Source organism: Aspergillus vadensis (assembly GCF_003184925.1).
Source record: "Aspergillus vadensis CBS 113365 unplaced genomic scaffold BO88scaffold_18, whole genome shotgun sequence".
NCBI classification, from domain to species: domain Eukaryota; kingdom Fungi; phylum Ascomycota; class Eurotiomycetes; order Eurotiales; family Aspergillaceae; genus Aspergillus; species Aspergillus vadensis.
This window is the reverse complement of record NW_020292056.1, coordinates 559537-583294: the sequence shown is the minus strand read 5'-3', so window position 1 is coordinate 583294 and position 23758 is coordinate 559537. Positions and strand designations below refer to the sequence as shown.

Here is a 23758-nt window from a genome sequence, read left to right as displayed (position 1 = left end):
CGCAGCTTCATAGAAGACCGCCAAGCGAGCGTCACATTTGATAATTTCGAGAGTAAAAGTCTACCACTGGAACATGCCGGCCTGGCACAAGGATCCCCACTCTCACCGATTCTATTTGGATTCTATAACTCAGACCTGGTGGACCAAGTGGTAGACCAAAATAGCAACACATCAGCTTTTATCAACGACTATTTCCGCTGGCGATCCTACCCAACAGTGGAAGAGAACATCAAGAAGATCCAGGAAGAAGACATCCCCCAAATTAAAAAATGGGCGCGGCGAACGGGTGCATCCTTTACCGCCGAAAAGACTGAATTAATTCATCTTACCAGGCGGAAAGCGACCCACGGAAGAGAACAAATTATCATCAATAGCCAGCCTACCAAACCGGCCGACACTGCGAAACTTCTTGGAGTGATCTTTGACAAAGAGATGCACTGGAAGAAACATGTCCAGAAAGCGGTTAAACAGGCAACTAAAGTGAACATAGCCCTGAGCGGGCTCAGACACCTCCAACCGGAGCAAATGCACCAGCTATACCAAGCATGCGTAACACCAATTCTAGACTACACATCCACAGTCTGGCACAATCCGCTCCAAGACAAGATACATCTACAACTTCTGGAGACAGTACAGAAAACAGCTCTTATCCAAATCCTTTCAGCCTTCCGGACAGTATCTACGGCTGCACTCAAAATTAAGTCCTATATCCTACCAACTCACTTGCAACTCAAGCAGCGGGGACAAATAATAGCTGCTCGCTTCAGCACCCTGCCAGCTGACCACCCAGTTCACGGAGTAATCAGCCGAGCAAAGGAACACAGCACTTATATCGGCAGCGGGGCCCGCTTTCCCCTAGCCGAAACAATGCGAACCATGGACCTTGGACGGCTGCAGGCCTTGGAAACAATTGACCCCAAACCACACGCGCCATGGCGGAGCCAACCCTTTACGGAAATTGAGATTGAGCCGGATCGAGAGAAAGCGCAGGCCAACGCACTGGCGCAGCAATCCACAACAAGCATCACGGTCTTCTCAGACGCTTCAGGCAAAGAGAATCAACTAGGGGCCGCAGCAGTAGCTCTCGACCACAACCAGCAGATAATGGGGTCACGACAAATCAGTATCGGCTCAATGGAATACTGGTCGGTCTACGCGGCCGAGCTCATGGCAATCTACTATGCGATCGGACTGGTTTTTCAGCTAGCGCAGAAGCATGCTACGACAACTGCGACCCAAGGCCCAGCGACAATCCTCAGTGACAGTATGTCTGCGCTGCAAGTAATCGCCAACTCATGGAACAAATCGGGCCAGCGAATCATCCAAGCTATCCATCAGTCAGCCGCAGAACTAAAGGCACGAGGAATCCCACTGCGATTACAATGGGTCCCGGGACACTGCGGCGATCCTGGGAATGAAACGGCGGACCGTCTGGCCAAGGAAGCGGTGGGCGCAGAAAACAAACACCCTTTCCAGCATCTGCTATCGCGGGAGAAGGCTTTCATCCGCAACAAGATCAAAAATGAATGGGAACAAGAATGGAAGACCTAAGAACGGAGGGCACCTCCGACGCGTGGATCAGGCACTGCCCGCGTGCCGCACGCGCCGACTGTACGGCTCACTTCCCCGCAACCGAGCCTACCTGCTGGCGCAACTTCGGACCGGCCACTCGTGGCTCGCCACCTATGCCAAGCAACATGGCTTCCGAGATAACGAGCAGTGCGAATGTGGAGCGATGGAAACCGTGGTCCACGTATTGATAGACTGCCCGCGGCTGAGAGCGCTACGGCAAGAATTAGGGCGGAAAATCGGAGGCGGGTTTAACAACGTTTCAGATATGCTAGGAGGAGCAGGCCAAGGTAAGGAAGGTAAGTTGGAAGATGCCACGCAGAACGGTAGCGTCCTAGGGGCGGTACTGGATTTTGCAGAGGCGTCGCAGAGATTTCGAAGTCGCGCGCCACGAGGGCGGCAGAACAGAACACCAGGCAACGGCCAACACAGGCCTTGACGAGGCTCCAAGTTCGTCAGGAAAGTAATAGTCTACAGTTAATGGATGTACATAGTGAGTAGATAGTGGTTCCCTGCATATCGCCTTAAGGCGAGGGGCCAGCGTATGAATCATCATCATCATCATCACTGTAGCGCGCCATCTCCATCTAACGTGGCCGGAGAGGGCTCGGAAATATTCAATCGAGCGCAAACCCAGAACGAAAGAATCTCTGCGGACCAAATACCGGCTTCTGGAGAAAGACATAAGACGACACCGCCGCCCGATTTGCAAGACGCCATCGCGGCTCGGACGTCAAATCCCCAGGAGACTGGGCCGTGGCCAGCACAGGACTCGGCCCAGTCCCATCTCGATCAGCACCCCCACTCCTTCCGAGCATCGTTCAGACGATCCAAGCCCTCTAGCGATGCGGGTGATGAGGCCACCGGCCCCTACACGCGTCGCCCGTCCGCAGAGCCACAGTCGACTCAGGGTCCGAAATTGACCGTCCAGTCCCCAGCTAAATGTGCGCACCGTCGCGGGTTTGAGGCGCATTGGGTTCGTAAAGGTCCGCGGGATCACTCCGGTAAGAGTATGCCCCATGCGGCGGTCGAAGCAGTCTGATGTAATGACAACCTTTTTGTTACAGGGTATGAGAAAGAACATGGAGTTCCGTCTCGGTCGTTAGTTGCACCTTCCAAGATCGATTTGCTGTGGCAGTTAATGTACCATATCTCCGGTCGCATGAGGCAGTTGACACAAGCCGAGACCAAGACGCGCGGTTGCAAAAGAACTCTCCGCGATGATGGTCCCGCATGGTGGGGCAAATTGTACTGCCCGCTTCTTGTTCCCTGCCTATTGGCCATTGGGCAATTCAAACAGTCTTTATCCGTCTGCGGCAAGGATCCTGCAGATCGCTTATCTTCCTACTGTGAGACCCCCTCCACGCTGCCCTGTAACGCAGGGTGATGAGTTGGCTGAGGACGTTGGGACACAACATGTCATTTTGTGTGGTCGGTACAATTGTGATCTGAGCACAGGATGCAGCAGAAATCGGGCGTTAGGGCTCTCTTGGTACGTGGCGCTGCGCCTCCTGCTCTTCCAAGTCTCCATGCTCCAACCCATTTCTCCCCTCTACTACATCATTAACTCAGCTCATGGAGTACCTTGGTTTTGTCCAAGATTAGCGGGTCTGTTGATACCTTCATGTCTCCTGGGCCGGTCAAAAAGGTCGAATCTACTCAATGCTCTCGAGTTGATGGTGTTTATATATATCCTATATATGTATGTGACCGTCACATACAAGACTATTGATACACATAACCATCAATCACAAGCGATAGGGCTCACATTTGTAGTTATCTATGGTAATAGGTTAATAGCATATATAGAAGCCAATGGTTCTTGCTTTACGCCCTAAGCCCAGAGGTCGAAACCTGAGGGCAAAAATATTCGTTCGGTGAGCATTCAGATTTCCCAGGCGGGCATCCAGTTGAACCCCTGAAACAACTTCCCGAAAAGGACTAAATTCGGTCCTTCCCGAGCCCCAGCAAATGTTTCTGGCCCAAGGCAACAACAATCAACCAGAGGGCCGGACCAGAGGGCGGTGAAGAGACATGCTTACCTGGGTAAATTTGCATCTTCTGAACGGATCAACGCCCCAGCAGATCCCCGTGGCACACTCGCGTACCCAAAGACAACAGTATACCAACTTCACTTAACCATGTCTACTCGGCAAATTATCTCACCGTTTCTCCTTTCTTTTCACTATCTTTTGGCCATTCTTCGCCCATTCTCCCACCCCTGGTCTCCAGATCATATAGCTCCTCCACTGGGTGGTCTCACAAGACATGGCTAGGCACTTAAAAAGAGTTGCCATCATATTATTAGAAATGCATGATCACATTCAGCCCGGTCAATTCCTCTTGAGCATGGAGCCGAGTCATACTGCGCCAAAGCCAACGCAGGATTAGGGAATTCAGATCTTGATACGCGGTGAAAAGATGTCAACATAATAGAGCATTATGTGCATTACAAATTAACCTCCAGCCACAAGCAGGGCATTCTGGGTCTTCAACCGCACACAAACACAACCCCACTGGTCACTATTATAAGACTCATCACGAGAGCTAGAACAGCAGTCTTATCGGATAATTTACCCATTTCCAAAATATCAGGCTCCCAGATTCCCAGATTATGGATTTGCCCAGGTATGGCTAGACTACCTCATTATTACGAGATCTCCGCCCCACACAGTAACAAGACGGGCAATCTCCAAGGCCTTATTATGCATGACCCGTTACCAAGGTTGATATCTGTCGAGCGGACCATCTGAAGGTATTCAAAAGCATCTAAACTTAGAGTACAATATACAACAAACAATTTATTTACCAGACATACACCGACTCGCACACTGCTTGTCCAAAACGAACTGGAGGAAGTTACCCAGGACTCGCGACATCATCTGCATCATTATTCAAGACCAGGATATACTACTGTACAGATGGAATCAATTCTGAGTGAATACTGTATACATTGTACCACAAAATCTAAGCTAAATATTGTACATGACTGGCAGCGGGCATTGACAGATACGGACCTCCGTTCCATACAGGCCTCAATTCCGCCTGTGATACACAATATTGCACCAATGCTGGAAAGAACCGACAGCATGGCGCGAGCAGATCTTGGCTTCCTTACATCATAACAAGTAAATATACTCTGGCAAGTACTAGTCCCCAGCACCGCGTAGAGATAGCTGCCCATAACTAGGATATCTCAGAACAGGGTCCTAAGAACAGAAAGAACCTGTTCATCTGGGAACAGTCCAGGGCACAGGTGATACAACATGGGGCCCATGGCCATGAAGGGGATATCTCCGGAGAGATTGATACTCAACAGGCCCACCACTCCTGTCAGGGGATATCTCCGGAGAGATTAATACTAAACAGGCCCACCACTCCTGTCAGGGGATATCTCCGAGGAGATCATACAACACAGGCCTGCCATTCCTGTGAAGATGCACACTGTTGCGCTTACGCATTCCAGTGAGTGAGGACAGGAAGCCTGGTCCTGGAGCAAACAAGACTGGAAGACGCCGGCCTTATATCTCCAAGCGCTCCGGTCACCCGGCAAGACCAACCGTGCAGCATTAGCATCCAGCCTCGCCAACTTCAAGTACCAGAACCGTCATGCGGTCGAGATGGACTTCAATGGTCATTCAAGTGCAGGATAGGTATCTGGCCATCTCTGCGTGTACTCCCTCCTACCAAATACGCAGGGGCACATGGTGACCTTAAACGAAGAGCAAATCCCGAAGCCATCTCCCCAAATGACCATGTACGTTCAGGCTTTAGCTCAAAGACGTGAGGGCCCCAGTAAAAGACGCCGACTGGGGAAAAATTCGGCGTGGGCATGGGCGGGCAGGGCGAAGATGTGTGCGACTCATGGGACGGCGCCGTTGGTCAATAGGCGTCTCAAGTACACAACAATACTTGGAAAATGGTTCCAGATCTGACCAGTGGGCTCAGTGGGGGCCACTTGGAAACAGTTGGGCAACCGTGGTCCGACAGAGCACAATGACTACCGATTCCTCCCTTTGTCGTAGTACTTTCCAGTTTCTAGAGCACCGGTGCCCAGTACCCAACCGCTGTCGACTTGGGTAATCCACTGAGACGTCATTTTCCGCGTAATGCTCTAGAAGTTGCCCAAAATTCACCTTGGGAAGCTTCTCGTCCTCCTGATCTTCAGAACGGACAATGCCCCCTTTGAAACTCAATGGGACAAACTAGGATTGTGTATCGAGTATCATTAAAATCTGAATTCCATTACTTTGTATTGGCCTTTTTCATTAGGCCTACTTCTTATTGTCAAAACAGGCAGAAGAGAAAGACCCTTGATGAGAGAAAAATGCACCTGCGCCCAGAGTGATTCCCGGGCTCCATATTATCGTGGCACGGGGAGAAGCGTGACCTCCTAGGTAGCATCCAGTTCCATACGAGGCAACGCCATGGACGAATCAGATGGCATTGCGTCGAGTTGGTAATATTTCTTTGTTTCGCTGACCTGAGTCTAATGGGTTCCTAGGCCACGGTGACCGGCGCGCTCAATTAAGGTTTGTCAGGGCTTTCTTAGTTCCAGCTCCACCGGTGAGGTCTCTTGCTCGCCATTCAGGGGTATAAGCCTTGTAGTGAGTTTCTTTTTTTGTTTGATTCTCGCATATTTCCCAGCTTCGAGGCGTCGACACAGATCTTGTCTGAATGCGCTATTTGTAGTCTTGGAAACACTGCGCTTGCAAGAGAGCGAAGAATCGACATGACCTTCCAGATTACTCTATGGATGGATAAGGCCAGAACGAAAGGGTCAAATCTCCATGTTGGGGTGGAGAATCGCTCAATGTCTCTAGGCAATCTGGCCGACCAGAACCGGTTGTCGTGGTGAACAGAGGGTAACAGTAGCAATATACTGGCTAGTACCGTGTGCTCAAGACAAAATATCTCAGTCATCGAGAGCTTGTCAGTTAGGAGAACAGAGAAAGTTGTCGCTGTGTTTTGCCTTGGTGGATACTGCTATCTTGAGGGTCAGGCGGTTGTGCTCGTAGCGATAGAAACCCTGCACTCTCTAAGATTAATCACACACTATTATGAGTAGTCATGTTGTTTTCAGCTATGATAGTCCATTCTGTTACAGCACCTATGTTATCAACGTCTACAAACATCACCTGCGTTGCTTCTAATTCGGGTCATTTTATTGCTTCAGACAGTGAAGTTCATGCATAGCTGGCTCGGTCAGATAAGAGAATTTTGCGTTAACTCTGTCGATGACTGATGAACTTCTGATCATAACACGCGAGCCCAGTCATAATGAACGTGGTTCTGTACCATCACCTGCTAAACTGCTGAATTTGGGTTAGCCCAGCCAGATGGCCGGGCTCTTGAGGAAAAGCTCTCGTCGGAAGCTTCCGTGCTCGGAAACACCGTCAAATGTTGACCTAGGTCCTCGCAACGAGACTGATGCGCGCGTTCTCCATGGAGGCAATAATCAACCTCCCAAACTCTCTTCATCCCAACTGACTCGGCAAAGTATAATGTTCAGTCGGAGGATGTGTCCATGCAATTGAGTGAGGGCAGTGCGCAATAGGCCCTCGAAGAGTGTCCGTGTGAGGAGTGCGCGTCTGGTAGCTGGGTGAAAGACCTCGCACCAACAAGGTACTCTACCCAGACTCAGTGCAAAGCAGAGCCCGGTTGGGTCAGAAAAGAGTAGGTATATGGTTCGAACAAGGTGCAAATTCCTAAAGATGACCATCCAAGGCTGTGGTCGACTGAAAGCGCGGCTTCCCTGCTGGTAAGCGAATGCTCAAGTGGAGAGACAAAATTGCCCCTTCGTTTCGACTGATTTTCACCGGGCACCGAACCTTGAACACCCTGATTCTACTCCTTCATTTGGCCGGCATCATAATACGGCCTCACGATTAATAGGACGTGTAGACGACTATCTGTTTCTCATCCAAAATGTGGTGGGCCCTTTGAGATGCCGGATTGCGGTCTATTATAACCCGGGCCAGGGGATCTGGATGTCCTATAGACCAGGGGAAAGGGAGGTGGAGCTGGTGGAAAAGAAGTGAAAAATTCCACCGGGTGGGCACGGTCAGGTTTTCCATTCAACCGTCTTCTTTGGAACGGGTACGTGCCATGAGAAATTGCGGGACATTGATATTTGCAAATTGCCCGGGTAGTATAGTGTTCCTAATCAGGCATAGAGCATCACGCTTGGCATCGCAGTACGCGGTCTATAAAGTCACCTTCATAAACCTATCAAAGGCAGCCAGCTTTCGTGCAACAGTGTCCCGTCTTCTAATCATCCTCTTTCTCGAAGCATTAGAAGGGATTACTATTAATATGACTTTCCATTTCCTACGCTTCCCTAGTCCTCTTACTGGAGTGGGAAGGCTGACCCGGTTTGAGGCCGAGTCGACACCTCCAGGCCCAGTGAGGACAAGGTATTGTTGGGGCAGGAGATGTTTCAGCAATAGCCTCGAGCCCTCCTTACAGATACGGGTTTGCTTAAGTGGGAGTTGCAGCAAGCCTGCGTACCTACCAAATGAGAACAAGTGCTCGTTTTGACTTGTTGCCACGAAAAACATTCGCTACGGTTTAGGAGGTGCTTCTACAGGTAAGCGACCAAGTTTTATAGATTTTTTTTTTTTTTTTTTTGAAAGATTGGGCAGGATGCATCCTCCGCGATTCCGGCCGGGAACATATTCTGGTTCTTCTCCCAACATTGGCCAATGGAATTCCTACTGCACAGCCTCTTCTCCACCGCTTCTGGAACGGCATGCTCATGTTCTTTCTTGGGATCTGTGTATACCAGTCCGGACATCTTCTTCGGTTGTGCAGGCGAATTCGTGTGTTCGTCGTGATTCGACGCAATCTGCCGGTGAACTGTGAGCCCAGACACCTGCCCGAAGTAGGCAGAAATTTTCAGCTTATCAGTTTCGGAGACGCCGATTCTAGAGGGACATCTAATTCGGAGTTGCCTCACTGCCTTCAGCTCGGCTCTGTTGTTTGACGGGAAGCAGGAGAGTAATATCAGGTAAATATAGACTAGTATTTCTTCTAATAATCACGTGTGATAGGATATGTCTCCGCTTTTCACATGTCTATCTCAACTACGGTCCCAATACCAGACTTGCTAATTTTTAAAGCATGTTGGAGAAGGAAATAGACTGATTATTTATCTTATTATTATGTACTCTGTCCTTGGAGATAATCACGGCACTCCCCCAGATGCTATGGATATAGCCATTAAACACAAGTAATCTGGTGAGCCAGAGGAATAAAATGATGATACATGTTTCTTATAATTAATATCCAAATGGGAGTGCGGTTATGGTTTACTCAAGAAACCAAAAACATCACTGACCACTGCTATAGAATGATTTCTATACTACCAAAGATAATCCTGAATCTCTGCTGCATGGTCCCAATAAGATGGGACATCCTTGGCAAATATAGCTAATAAATGGATAATATAATCTGACATCTACTCTGCGCAAGTTGGCAAGAAATATAAGCAAAACTGTCCTCCAGCACCCAGAACACCTATCATTAACTATGATAATATAACTCTAACAAAACGGCCAAATCATGTATTATAATTCTAGCTACTAATAGCCTCTATCACAAGAGCAATTAGTAGGCATCTCCAGTCTATCCTCTTTTAATAATTATCCACTAACAAGAAAAATATCATACTACTCAGAATTCTAAGTAATAGCATGGAACAAATTAGCTCTCAAATATATTAGTAAGATGAAGTACTTATCAGCAAGTCTACAGCAAGTCTACAGCAAGGAAATATTCTCGCGGTGTATTTAAAATTAAGAGGGAAGTACAGACTTTTTATTTATTAACAAGCTCTGTTGGATACTAACTATATAGTGTTAAACTCTCAAAGGCTAGATTATACAGTAACATTATTATATAAATCAGCAGTTAATAAGAGAGATAAGCCAACTCACTGTATTTAGAAAGTATACTTACTCACTAACTTTCTGGTTATATAATTTCATCTCAGTAAGATTATACAATAGAAGCATCCTCTACAGTATCTATATAGACAGATTATGAGTATCAAGAGTGACGCAATGAAATCATTGACTCCACTTATTAAAGATTGGAAGAGGGATCAAACTTTTCTGATTACTATATAACAAATTTAGGTTTCTTCAAACCAGCACATTTTGCGGGAACAAATAAGCCTAAACCAACATGTAGGCCTGAGATATCTATGAACTCCAGCTAAAAAAATAAATAAGCTGATAAATAATCTAATATATAATTCTCTTCTGACTCTATTCCCCGCGCTGGATAGAGCCTCCTCTCCTGTTGAGTTACTTTTGCTTGATTATCAGCCGAGCAACTCTTTCGAAACGGGATAGAGGAAATAATAGCCGAATTACAATATCAGATTAAAGAATAATAAAGACTACGAGAAGTGGCAGAGCGCCGTGAGAAAAAGGAAAAAAAGATATAAAAAGATATTAAATATTAAGTATAATCTAACTTCCTGTTTTATTTTCTTGATCACTGTCACAGTTCTCTCTTTCAAGTAATCTGAGTTGAGGCAGATACTACTCTTACTACTTAGAATAACACGGCTGATCCAGTGAACTAACTTTACTCCAAATATATTATCCCTTAGCGTGACTTTTCCTAACTACAGGAATAGATCTGGGATAAATTTAACTATAATAATATTTTTATTATATATCTACTATTCCCCTCTAATACCCAAATCAATTATATCCTTATAAATATCTAGAACAGACTAATCTTTTCGGAAGCATCTCTTTGGAATTTTAAGCGAGATACAGTAGACAACTTTATTAAAAAGATTATTAAGATTTTGGGAGATAATAAACCCCTTTAAGATAAGTTTAGAATCCAAGACCAAGTCACCTTCTATAATCATGTAAACCCGTCAGAAACTATACTCGAGAACAGCCTAGAGTAAATGAATCTCAAGAATACACAGACACCCTAATAACCAGTAAACATAAGACTTGGAAAAGGCCCAGGATGAGAAAGAGAAACCATGCAGAGATAAACAAGGAATAATACTATGTAACAACATAATCAGCACGCTGACCAGTATTGCATGCACCTTGTAGCGGATGAACGGCAATACCTGGGTATGCAGTAGAGTTCGAAGTACTATATAAAATAACTATTCCTGAACTGGTAGCAGGTCTACACCCAATAGATCTGGATTATGATATCATTGACTAAGAGAGCAACACGTTTGGTTTCTATACTATCTATCTGATCATGGCCGTGGTCACTCAGATATTCTCATACATAATTAATAGTGGTGTTTAATACAGCTATATCTGTACTGGGAAGGCTTTTGTTTTCCTTTATATTCCAAAGAATGATCTTATCATTATTCAATATTTCTTGTGTATCCCGAATCAGGATGCGCAGGCGGATGTGCAGGTAGATGATAAAATATACCTCCACCGGACCGCTATCAGTTAGGTGCTTGCGTTCACGCTTCAAGCACTGGCCGTCAAACCTCCGACTCAGAGATGGTATGATATGGCACACGACCAGCTAATAACCTGGAAGGTCGAATATCTTAACATATTAAGAGAAATCCCCGAGACTCTCCGTAAAGACCTGCCGGCGTCTGATTATCAGCCCTCTCACTGGAAACCAGATCGGAAAGTACACAACACACGCGCTCACGCTTATTATCAACCAGGCGCATCTACACCGAAGCATTCGTCCACTGAAGACAACGGCAGTAAGCAATAATCGCATTTGCCATCTGCCGCAGCAGCGTCGCGCAGCCGACCGAGCCGCGACCTATGCAACAACCGAGGGGAAGGGAAAGAATACGCGCCGGCAGGGCAATAGAAAGACTTCTCGAAAAGACGGGCATTCTACACAATCACACTGCACAACTGCCTGCATCTGCGGCTTGTTCGACCGAGAATCTCTGGATATAAAGTACCCCGACTGGAAACCCCACAGCAGCCAGAGACACTCCATCGGACCGCAGGAGTTGACACACACCATGTCAACTTGCCTGAGATCGAGTCTTTGGAATCGAACAGTTGCAGACGTGTGGTCGGCCAGGATACTGATATCTTATCAAAGTCACCCTTCTTTCCCGCGGATACACGGTGATCATAAGAGATGTGCCTGTGGAGAAGCCGCATCACCTTCAAGCAGAAGTAGATAATTATCACTATATTAGAAACTTACAGAACAACACATCCCTGTGTGTCTTAGGAATTTTAAGCCTTACATTGTATATTAGTACCACGGCAAGCTAATAGCGCAGATAATGATCTTGAGCTAGTCTGGAATATGGCTTCAGCATGCTATTCATAATAGGAATTCCCGCTTCTTTTACCAAGAGCATGACAGAGCTCTGACTGTGCTCCGGTCGTGTGGAGTTATCCACTGCGACAGTAAATAATATAATATACTATGGAATAACCTGAGTGGCCGCTTGGTTGTCATTGACCTGGAGAATATAAAATAATTAAAGTATGCTAGGGCCCTTGAATCTGTCTCTACAAATACATAGCAAAGTCATTGCGGCAGAGTGATAAAATATAAACCCGGCTTAGAAAGAGTAGATATTCTGCAATATAGCAGTATCTTAAATTTGTAACAATATATTCGGAAATATTGCAAAGCATTCTGCCACAAGATGTTATGGCTTTAACTTACACTGAGTACTAAATACACATTTTACAACACAAATCTATATATATTATAAGAGCGCGACTGCCCAGCAGGCTTAAATAGCAGAATTATCTACATAATCTTCCCAGGCTTTACAACTAGAGATACATTCCATTAACTATCCCCCATTAACCAGACTCCTCTGAAATCTTTATTCAATTTCACAGCTAGCTCAAGTACTTAGAGATCACTTGGTTGGCATCCGCCTTAGCAAAAGCATGTACGATAACCACGATATTTTTGATCTGGCTCAAGTTAGTAAGTGAGAGATAAACAGCAGCGCTCTAATACCCACCCCACATCCATTTAGAGCCAAAGACTATAATTATCAAAGGTTATTCCTCACCACAACAGGTCCTTGCGTTGTACATGCCCTGGACAGAAACATTGACCAGAGATCTCTGCGAACTGACTCGTTAAATTCTCATAGTCAATAGTCAAATAGATCTAGGCAAGAATTACATCTCCAAACTAGATACCCTGATTCAATATCAAGGAAATACCTCCTACCATTACAGCTTCCAGAAGAAGATGGTCACAAAGAGATTTTAAGTATTATAATAAGATATACATTATTCCATGAACATAGCAATCTCATCCAAGCAAAATATACTATCAAAATGTTTATTAATCTTAAATACTGCTTCAAGCTGTTGCTCAAGCGCATTCAAATCACCGTGGTCGAATTAGCATTTCCATCAATTACATTGTCGAACGGTACCGTTGGTATCAGACCCAGGGTGATTTTCGCCAATGACAAGAGCAAGATCTTAGTTTCTGGAGAGAACTAAAAACAGTTAAATAATTCAAGTATTCAGTGAGCAAGCAGTATCACTGCTGTAAAATTACACAGTCCTAGCTATTCATATTCTCCACATATTGGTCGAGCTCTGCGAGGAAACGAAGGATAACATATTACTTAATCTAAAAATATTCCAGACTCCAGCAGGACCACTAAATAAAGGCTTTCCAAAGAATCTAGTACACTACCCTCATCTTCGCCTCTCCTGATAGTATCAAACTGTAGAATAGAAATCATCTTCTGGTAAGTTCCTCCCATGATCGCACCCATGCTTCAGGCGTAGGCGATCATTGACAACATTAGCAGGTATATTAGCCAAGATCCTACATACAAAAAGTGCTAGCCGACAGAATACTTATCTAGTTTACAAACTATTTAAGGTAAAAAATCTACTGGACAGTTCTTCAGCTTTGCATCACACGTCGCCCAAGCAGTAGCATCTACATACAGCATGCAGGATCTGCGTCCGAAGGAGGTCAAGTGAAAGCATACTCAGGCTGTTAAGGCTCAACTATAGTCTTTATATACACGCACTGAAGCCAATATTGGGTTCAATAACATTTCCGCTATCCATTACAGGATACACTTCTTTCCACGGACCTTGACATTAATATTGAGAGTGGCCAATTCATCACCTATTATCAATCCATCCGGCTGCGGAAAGACAACTGTGATATCTTACTAGAGAGATTCTACAATCCTTACCAACCGATAGTCCTTATCAACAAAACCACGACTCTTCTAAAGAACCATCCGCAACAATATATCCCTCGGACTCGGTAATTCTGAGTTCACCGAGATCAATCTGATTCAAGCGTGCGAGGACACAGATATTCACGATCCCATTACCTGCCTCCCGGATGGATAGTCGACCTATCGGGCATCAAGGCTCAATCATTCCTTAGTGAAAGACAACGACAACGCCCTGGCTTTATACAGACATTAGTACGCAGACCATTCCTCTACTTGATGAAGCGACATCAAATCTTTACTTGTAGTCCCGAAAAAAAGGTACAGGCAGTACTCAGGCGCTTGGCAACGAAGAGATGTATGACAATTGTGGCAATTACGCATATACTGGCTACTATACCGAAAGCGGACACGGCATTTGTCTTTGGTGGAAGCCAGAGCAGATATGGGCTCAGGTCGTAGAGCAGGAAAGTCATCAGGAACTGCTGCAGGATAACGAGATGTGTTTGGCAGACGGTGAGTATTGATTTTCTAGTCAGTGGCTTACTGATTAGTTTCCAGTGTCAGGACAATGTGCTCGATCGATTATTGTACACTACGTGATTTCATTCCGTATAGGTGTCAGTGTGTTCATAGAATCTGTCTATTAGAAGTTGCTTCATCATACATACAATATCATGGATTGATAGGCAGATAAAGGAACCTCCCCTCCTTTCTTATCTATGCTCTGCCATTAAAATCCGGACGAGCCTCAGAGGCATACAACACGTCTCATTAGTCCATCTGCTATCTAGAGCCAACCTCTACTTCCCATTGTTCCTAGTCAGCTGCACACAGTTTTCTTGAAACACCACAAAACTCAGTGCTTACTTGCTCATTTTCAGCTGTTGGTAAAGTCTCGTCATCTCACTAGCCCGCACCGTTAGGCCTGTACGCGAAAATTCCCCATATATCTATATAGGTTGCCAGCATCAGAAACAGGAAAGAGAAGGCGAAAAGAGCCCCATGGTAACCCATACCAATCGCACAAGGGACCCTTCGATCCCTTTTATTCCTGCTTAGTCACCCTCGACTGTGAGACAGACTGGGTCTCTTGCAATGATTCCATTATCGTCGGCAGAAACAATAAAAGAGAGGCCATTGGCCGGCGCTCACGTTCTGATCGCGAAGGCACAAACCCAGAGGTGCTCCCGGTAATCCCTCCTCTTTGCCTTAAACACTGATCGGTGATAGTCCGCCGGCTACTATTCCGGACTCGAGTTTGCTGGGGCCCACGCTGTTGTTGTTCGTTCTGGCTTCCTTCATCCTGCTTTATGGCTGGATGCTGCTCATCCTGGTGCTGAACCCTTCCCGAGACGTCATTTGTTTGCATCGATTGCGATCCACCATTGCTCGGTGTTGGCTGAGTTGCTTGGTTCGGGTCTCCCTAGTAGTGATTTTGACGGGACGCTCGAATGTGGTTGGATTGTAACGACTTCGACACCCTATGATACGGTACTCGCTGACTGACGTGATTCTGTTCTCCTTCATGGTGAGCCTGTCTCGCCCGCGGCACGTGTACCACATGGTCCGTTTGTGCCACGTCAGACACCCTATCCTGCGCTGACTGGACAGCGGGGTTTTGCTGTTGGGATTCTGCTTGGGTCTGCCCAGAGTGGACGGAGTCCGCACCCGGCGTTCCACCCGACGACATGTGGGCCCCAACCTGGGATTTCCGTTTCTCGAGACTATTTACGCGTTGCAGTAGAGCCTGCTGCTGCTGGTACGTAAGACCAGCCATTTTTCGGATCTCCGTTTGGAATAATTCTTCCTGCTGTCTTCTAGCCGTCGGGGAAAACTGCTGTTGGGCGATTGCATTTTGAACAGCTACCGCTCTGTGGTGCCAAGGCTTGCTGTGATATCCAAGGCCGCTGCGGCCCTAAAGCTCGCTGTTGGAGCTGGAAAGGGCTGCGCTGGATGCGCTAGTTCGAATCTCTTTGACAAATGGGACAAGCAACCAGCTGGTCTCCGGGGAATCGCGATAAAGAAGATTGCTGACATCCGGGGCAAATGTATGTCCAGGAGGTGGTTAACGCTTGGAAATTGGCATACATTTTCGCAAAATTGTGGAGGATGATTGCTAGAGACTCGACTGGAATGATGAAGTAGTGATAGGATGGTTGGGAGAACGCCCCTCATAAGTGGTGTGGTCGTTGATCTGACTTACATGCATTTGAAAGGTGGATATGATGTTTTACTCTAAAGTCTTGAATTCGCTGAGCGGACGCTTTGATGGGCCTATGACAATCTCTTCCGTGGAGTCAGTGGGGAGGCTAGATTGATGGTGCAAAGACCGGACGATACAAGGATGTTCCGCATCGCTGGCTTGTTGCTGGAGCTGACCTACCCGGATGGCATTGAAAGTCTGTTCAACACATCTGTTCAACGCACCTGCTTGAAACAGCGGTTTTGATATCTACCTGCACTACTAACAATTTTGGTTGGGCTGGAGCGGCCATTTTTAGCGTTATTTGCGGCTGAAAATGGCAGCTCCAGCCCTTTGGCTGACTCCATCGCCGTGCAGATAACATGACCCATGGTCGCTCGGCCCCATGCTGTAGTGCCATCCGGATGATGCTTGTTACGGGCCCCTGCTAATTAACCTGCTAAGGTGATGCGGACACGCCAGGCAGAATGCGCCGATAACGACCACGCCGGTTCAAATGAACGTAGATGGCATCCCAAGGCATTCTAGAAACTAGCTCAATAGCAGCTACTCTTTTCGGGTCAAACATTAATCCCCATATTTCCTCTGTAAATTTTGCATAATAGATACAGCTCCCGATCGATGTCCGGCTCCAAATATCTCATGGTGGTTCAGATGACAGTATCTTACTCTAGTTTCGGTAGAGCTACGGGTTACTGAAGAGGCGCCCGGAGCGGCTACACATCACGTGATCCTATACCATTCTTACTACCATCAGAGAGTATACGCCCGAGTATACGGGATGCTGCACAATGATTGGATATACCTCAGGCTACCTCAAGGAGTATACGGAAAGGTATACGGTCACGGGATATAGAGCATTGTTTTACGGTCGGCGTTTTTGGTGATGAGGGTGGTGGGAACGTAAGGTTCAGCTCGTTTGGTCGCTGCGATTAGTAGGAGTTTAGAGAACAGGGGCATGAGTCGGTCGTGGAACATAAGTGGATGAAGGTTGTTTGGGCCATTGGTATTTTTTTGCGTGTTAGGTTTCTGGGATGGATGCTTGTTTTTGTTCGGTAGCGGCTTGGGTTAGAGTGACAGCAGCATTTTGGCGTGCAACCATGACGCGCAGTTCCGCGGGCGAAGAATCCGATCCCCGTCGGTGTACTCCTCGTCAGGGTCGTGAGAACCCAAATTTGGCTAGACGCAGGGGTGGGGTGGAATAACCGGATGGGGCTAGTTCTTTCAGGTGAGCAATCGGTACTGAGTTATAGACAGGTTCGCGGGGATGCATGCAAAGTTGTTCGGGACGTTGGAGGGCTACTGTGATGAGGAGGAACGGGTTTTGGTGGTCATGGGATGGTTGACACGTGCGTGAGCCGGGTGCGGATGGTCTGAGGTGAGTATCGAGAATGTGTTGCAATCACGGCTTGGCGTTTTATCATTACCCTTTGCCTTCCGCCTTTGGTTGTCACCATATTGGTTCTCTCCCCCGGGTGTCTAGACCCCCCTGATACTTAGGATAGGCATGTGACTGGTCTGCACGAAAAGGCCACGCCGTCAGAACGACGTGACGTTAATCGTAATATTTTATAATGCAACAATGGTCTCGCCTAAGGCCCCTCGCATTGTGCCATGTGCCTCTCCAGCCCTGGTCATAATATGTATCTTGCCTTTGTAGGTTGTACCGCAACAACTTTTAGCTCCCATATTGTAATATGCATCTATACACCCACCAAGGACCTCGGTAACTCGCTCTTACTATTTATTGGGATCATGAGCATGTTTTCACCAACATCTCATAAGCTGTACTGGCGATGTACTCCGGTTGACCCCGGTAATTTTGTTAGTATGGTGGAGAGGTGCAGGGGGTTGAATCCTTCCAGCGGTGAGTCTGATAGTTAACACCGCCTGCCTAATATAGCCACGCGTTGAGTTGAAGTTGAAGCCCACGAACACGAAAAATATGATGCATTCTGCTAATTCTTGGTGTTTCAAAGATGCCTTCCACTCCTGGACCTACCTCTCCGAAATCAACGAATTCAAAAAGTCTAGATCGTGATGATCGTATCCGTGTTCTTACTCTTTGTGATGCTGGTTTTACCTATCAATAAATAGTTAATCAGCTACAGATTAGCTATCGTCAAGTTCGATATACGTGTCAAAATCAACAAGCTACACCTCGAAAAGCAAAAGGCAACTCATCAAAGCTCTCGGATGAAGTAGTTGATCATATTATACAATGGATATCAAGTTCAAAGCGTACGCGTCGGCTGCCATATTATCGTGTTATTGAAGAGCTTCAACTTTCTGTTGGAGTAACAGCTTTAACACGTTCTTTGAAAAAGCGAGGCTATACACGTTGTAAAGCGCTCCGAAAGCCACCTCTTACATCAGCAAATAAACAAGCAAGGTTAGCCTGGGCTTTTGAACATCTATACTGGACACGAGATCAATGGAATCGAATACTCTGGACTGATAAAACCTGTGTAACTTCAGGCTTTCATAAACGGATATATGTGACTCGCAAAGCTGGTGAAGAACTTGATGAGACCTGCCTCCGTACAAATCCACCACGTAAACGTCGTTGGATGTTTTGGGCATCTTTCTACAGCAATTCTAAAGGGCCATGTCTCTTTTAGGAGAAAGAATAGGGGACTATTTATACTGAAGGTTATATTGACCGCATCGTTCCTATTATTAATGGTTTCGTACCCTTGGTTGAATGCAACGAACATCAACGACTTCAGTTAATGCAAGATAATGCTCCTGGTCATGCAAGTAGGGCCACTATTCAAGAGTTTAATGAGCGTGGGATCTTTCCAATTGTTTGGCCAGCTTTCTCACCAGATCTTAACCCAATTGATGCTGTTTGGAAAAGAGTTCAGGAGTTGGCTGTCGCCCGAGATAGATCGAAGATCTAAGCGTGATTTGCATCACGCATATAGTTCATGACTCTACCATCAAAATAAGCTTTCACTATCGATCTGCAATTATAGTCCCATCTGTAGCGGCAGAATGTGCAAAACCCGGATGTCAGATGCTATAGTAGCATATATTGCTATCTTACGACGTAAGTGATAGACCACGTGGAATGTTCGACTACCAAGTAGGCTAATTTAGGGCCATGCTAAATGAGTTGGCTGACAGATAAAGTGTTTGAACGTTGACTGTGGATCGACATCGATGGCAAAGATCCACCAGAGGGTTTATTGTTGTTTCTTTTGATGGATATACGAGCCCCAAGCCCCAAAGACACGCGCGCGGCATAGCTTAGAAGTGTATGCAGTGTTTCCAGAGGACAGGAACAATGAGGGAGACCCTGAAAACACTGTAACGCCATATTCTGGTCAGGATACTCGATGGATCGGACGCTAGCCACGATCCTCGCCCCCTAACCGTCAGAGATAAGGCCATTGATCAGTCATTTCCAGGCCTTGACGGAAGAGATGAAGTCGAAGAAGCAGCAACACAGTGCTATTGTGCAAGTATTACGTTGGAAATGAACAGGCAATTCTCCGAGCGAATCCCCTCGGGATTTCTGGCATGTATTATTCCCTACGGTTTGACCTGATAATCGCTGAGATCAAACTTATGATTTACCGCGTGTCTTGCTCACTACATTGTTCTCCCTAGCCACCAATAATTCCTGCCTGGCAACAGGAGCCATACCAAGCCTACAAGGACCTTGCTGAGGTCCAGACTCAGCAGGGAGGCCGTCCGCTGTGTGGTCCTAGCCCACTATCTGGAACAACCGTGCAGCGGTTAGAGATCAGATTCCAAAGTACTAACAATTAAGGCGCCAACTGATGGTCCCCCATCATAAAAAAAAAAAAACAAATTCAACCAAAGAAGTTTGAGCATCAAAAGGAAAGCAATTCAAAAGAACAAGAAAAAAGAAAGAAAGAAAGAAAGGAGGCAAATGAATGGTCCGAAAGACTAGAGCCGCTACTGCATACTCTCCAAACTCTAGCCTTAAAGCACAAAGATCAGCCTACCAGAGAGACTAGATATCAAACCACGATGTAATTAATTCTATCTGATCTTTGCTACTAATCAGCATAGAGTCCCATCTGTCTCCGAGCTGCTGAGTGATTTCCGTCTTGTTAGTTACCAGCCATTATACTAAACTATCGCCATTCGGATTTCCGGTCTTTAGGAAGTTTCCTAATATGCATTTATTGTAGCAGCGATCTGGTGGTTTGCGCTTGTCCAGGACTTGTCCGTTCCGTACAGGTTATTGAGAATATAATTGATTTCAGATTCACGGTAAGCACCCTGGTCCTGACCCGGAGGTGCATGATTCTATAGGTAAGTCCACACGGGGCTGGAAGCATTCGTGCGCTATAAATAAGCCCAAATCCAAGTTCCAATTATAGAACGGTCTGTAAACTGCAGGTTCTTTGTATTATAATCCAAGAAGTGTGGCCTCTATCCCCACCGGGTGGTATACCGCCTGGCAGAGGGGGATACGGCTCTTCGGTATTGTATGGATTCTTGATCTGGAGAATGGCAAAGGATGTTGCACGGACTAATGGGGGAAGATAGTCTATAGACTAACCTAGATAGTGCCCCTGTTACGGTTCTTATGTTCGACTATTACTGATTTAAAATAAAATTATCCGGTGATATTTTAGAAAGTATTCTATTAGCTGGCATATAACTTTCTCTGGTCTAGAATCGCGATGGGAAAATTAGAAGCTTATATAAGAGGATTGGCTACTGGCTAAAGTAACTATATCTATCATGGCTTGCGCATGGCCGCAGCATAACCTAATTGGATCTAAATCCTGTTGCCAGATATCAGATCCAGGGGATACCAAGTTAAGCTAAGCTGAACTATTTAATCCTAATCTCTTAATATTTCTATAAAGCTTCTCAGTACAATTGCTGGGATATGTGAGGGCACATAATCCCTCTATTATATAAAACAGCTATTGAGGTAAAATACTTTCCTTCTGGTTCAGTAAGACGAGTGTGTTAAATCTTAATATTAATATAGAGTACCACCTAACATTTCCATCAGTCTTTATCTATCTTGAACTGTGACAGCAATAAGCAGTACAATCCAGTCTGGCTTTTTTTATTAATAATATTCCAATCTGTCGCCATCCGGTGCAGGCCTGATGATTATTAGTTCAGTTATTATTAGGGGCGGGAACTCCCGCTGTTTTAAGAAGTTTCATGATCTGTCTTCAGGCCAGCCCATCAGCATACTATCTATTCTAAACTATTACTGAAGTTGCTCCATAATCACATTCTTCTAAATTATATAATAGTATTGGTCTGTGCATATAATGAAATTAGACCATAATAACTAGACCGTGATAATAAAAAAGAGAATGTGCCAGGATTTTCTTTATAAATACTTATCTATCTCTTCCACTGGCCATTAACTCCTATTCATAAATATAGACAGTGCGATTGTCGAACCGTGCGTAACTAGAGACCACAAAAATAAGAAATAAAAACAAGTATCAGTTATCTAGTAATAGTCTATAGTTTAATTAGAGATATAACTATCTCTTCTTAGTTCTATAATATAACTCTTTTAAATGAAGAAAAGCCTGCAAGAAGAATCCTACTATTTAAATATTATATTACTATTTTTCTGTCTTGGAATAAATAAAGCGACTAGAAAGAATATTTATTAATTTCTAGTTTTCTCAGAATATTTATAAAGCTATTATAATTTCATCTTTTAAGAGCCTTAGACTGTATATCCTAGTTAATACTATATATATCTAGCAAATCAGTACGCCAGTACATGGATATATATTAACAGAGTTTAAGCATAGCAAACTGTAATAAGATATTTTAAGATATTTATTATTGTTATATATCCGCCCAAGTGGTATAAAGACATGAGTAGGCAAGAAAATCTTAAATAAATAATTAAAAAATTACTTAAATAAAGACAGCTCAGATATCATGAGTATACTACTAATCTTAGTACTTGCAGGCTAAGATAACTTGACTAGGAGATAATATCTGGAAATGCTATTTCAGTAGAACTGCTGTGGCGCTGCTAGCTATTACTAACAGTAATTAGGTAATTAAAACTAATAATATTGTGTAGTAGTAGTAAAATTAGGCCTGGTTTCTGGTCAGAGCGTGCCCGTGCGGAGTCAAGACAGTGGAATACAGTTATATATAGATTTAAGATTATTATCCAGCTCTTATAGAGTCTGAGCGATTGTGTTATAATGACTTACAGATATACTAATATTTAATTAGTATATCAAGAGTCTGAGCATCTTCAAGCTGTTAACTTTGTAATAATATATTAATAATAATTCAATCCCAGCTACATATAACAGATAGGGAGATTACCGTGTTAGTTACTATTCTAGTAAAGATCAGATAGCTGTCTACTACTCAGTTAATTATCTCGCTTCCATGAAAGACCGGATACTAATCTAAATCTGGACGCGATTGCATACCGCGCACGGCGGATGACTCTAATTAATGTCTAGGCCTGAATCTATTAATGGCCATTCTTAGCTTTAGTTACCCGGCTGCTGCCAGAAAAAGCAGGAAGGTAATTTTGATATAATCCTGGCCTGATTAATCTATGCAACCGCGATATTATGGTAGGTTAATGACTGTTTTATATACTGGTAGGTCTTGTAGATACTGCTAAGTCTTTTAATAATTACCATAGATTATAGTAAGTGAGTATATGCTGTCATGCTCTCCCAAATCCCGGCCGGGTAAAAGGCAAATATTTATTGGTTAGTAGATTCCCTATTCTTAATATTCTCCTGTGGCCCAAGTAACACTTGGTGAAACAGGACAGCAGCCAGTATTCTCCAAAAACTTTGACTTAAATATTAAATATTCCCAGCTGACAGCTCCAGCACATTTACAGAATTAATAATTATATATAATATAATAGCTTACTACAGGTGCTGGCAGGTGTCTGCCCTTATTAGTTAATAAAAATTACTATTATATAATTACCTTCAGGGGACATCCAGGGGCTCTCACACAGTTCTGCTGTAGCAGCTAGCAGCGGCACGGCTGCCCCACTGAAATAACATCTATAAACATTATTCTTATTATCAAGTCATGCATCATCAGCCTGCCAGTATATACCTGATAATATATAGGATTTCTTAGCTGTCCTTTTCCTAAAATATTTATTAATATTTTATTGAGATACTATCACCCACTCGTGTATAGTATACTATTTTGGTAAAAATATATTAAATAAATTGCGGGGTCTTCCTTTACAGTCCGCTATGCACAGACTTTATTAATATATATATAAATATACTGCGCACTAACTTGCTTGGTTTGTATAATGTCAAGATTAACATATACTTTTAATAAATTTAGAATGATAAATCCAGGAAATTAGAGTAATGAAGTGCCTGAGAGAACTAGAAAATAACTGAAATTTCTTCTATATACTAGATTAAATCCCAGATAGTAAATTAGTAAGATAATATTTAAGCAGGTTTTTCTTACGTGGTCCCCTCACTCAAAAGAGTATTGCAGAAGTAGAAAAAAATAGATTAGTTATTGATTTAATTATAGGAGATTATTTATAATAGCTAATGGCTGTTTTAGCTTTGGTTTCTTATTTCTTATTACATAGAATTCAACAATTGCGCTGTTTCTTGATAAGAATAAACTAATTTAATGCTTTGATTAGTGGAATGATGATAGGACTATCTATAGAGAGAATTCTGTAATGGTTTTATAATAATCTATATAAACTTACTTTTATCTATGCTATGAGTTACTCCAGGGTATTATACACACCTTTACCAGCATTTATTTTTGGTAATTATATTACGATGCCTAGTTTACTTAATATGATAAATCTG

At 44.4% G+C, this 23758-nt stretch overlaps 7 protein-coding genes across 7 annotated transcripts; 3 read left to right on the top strand and 4 right to left on the bottom strand.

The window, feature by feature from the left end:
- Nucleotides 1–1892: 1892 nt before the first annotated feature.
- Nucleotides 1893–2744, top strand: BO88DRAFT_466646 (uncharacterized protein). Its single transcript, XM_025711482.1, has one exon. The coding sequence runs from the start codon at nt 2114–2116 to the stop codon at nt 2609–2611; it is 498 nt and encodes a 165-aa protein (XP_025560964.1). The 5' UTR covers nt 1893–2113; the 3' UTR covers nt 2612–2744.
- Nucleotides 2745–4516: 1772 nt separating this feature from the next.
- Nucleotides 4517–4974, bottom strand: BO88DRAFT_406378 (uncharacterized protein; the record flags this gene model as incomplete). The annotated part of the gene is made up of 1 exon (XM_025707138.1): nt 4517–4974. A coding segment is annotated over exon 1 (228 nt), but the record flags the coding sequence as incomplete, so codon positions are not given.
- A 215-nt stretch (nt 4975–5189) lies between these two features.
- BO88DRAFT_466634 (uncharacterized protein) lies at nt 5190–5618 on the top strand. The gene has a single exon (XM_025711481.1). It carries the CDS (start codon nt 5274–5276, stop codon nt 5502–5504), a length of 231 nt encoding a protein of 76 aa, XP_025560962.1. The 5' UTR covers nt 5190–5273; the 3' UTR covers nt 5505–5618.
- A 30-nt stretch (nt 5619–5648) lies between these two features.
- BO88DRAFT_466632 (uncharacterized protein) lies at nt 5649–6002 on the bottom strand (the record flags this gene model as incomplete). Its single annotated transcript, XM_025711480.1, has 2 exons — nt 5649–5774; nt 5819–6002. A coding segment is annotated over one exon (159 nt), but the record flags the coding sequence as incomplete, so codon positions are not given.
- Nucleotides 6003–12866: 6864 nt separating this feature from the next.
- Nucleotides 12867–13037, top strand: BO88DRAFT_344903 (uncharacterized protein; the record flags this gene model as incomplete). The annotated part of the gene is made up of 1 exon (XM_025703270.1): nt 12867–13037. One exon carries the CDS (start codon nt 12867–12869, stop codon nt 13035–13037), a length of 171 nt encoding a protein of 56 aa, XP_025560960.1.
- A 1441-nt stretch (nt 13038–14478) lies between these two features.
- BO88DRAFT_406377 (uncharacterized protein) lies at nt 14479–14817 on the bottom strand. Its single transcript, XM_025707137.1, is given in 4 exon segments — nt 14479–14565; nt 14588–14622; nt 14659–14758; nt 14775–14817. 3 exon segments carry the CDS (start codon nt 14753–14755, stop codon nt 14542–14544), a joined length of 156 nt encoding a protein of 51 aa, XP_025560959.1. The 5' UTR covers nt 14756–14758; nt 14775–14817; the 3' UTR covers nt 14479–14541.
- A 317-nt stretch (nt 14818–15134) lies between these two features.
- Nucleotides 15135–15774, bottom strand: BO88DRAFT_466629 (uncharacterized protein). The gene has a single exon (XM_025711479.1). The coding sequence runs from the start codon at nt 15516–15518 to the stop codon at nt 15165–15167; it is 354 nt and encodes a 117-aa protein (XP_025560958.1). The 5' UTR covers nt 15519–15774; the 3' UTR covers nt 15135–15164.
- Between the last annotated feature and the right edge of the window lie 7984 nt (nt 15775–23758).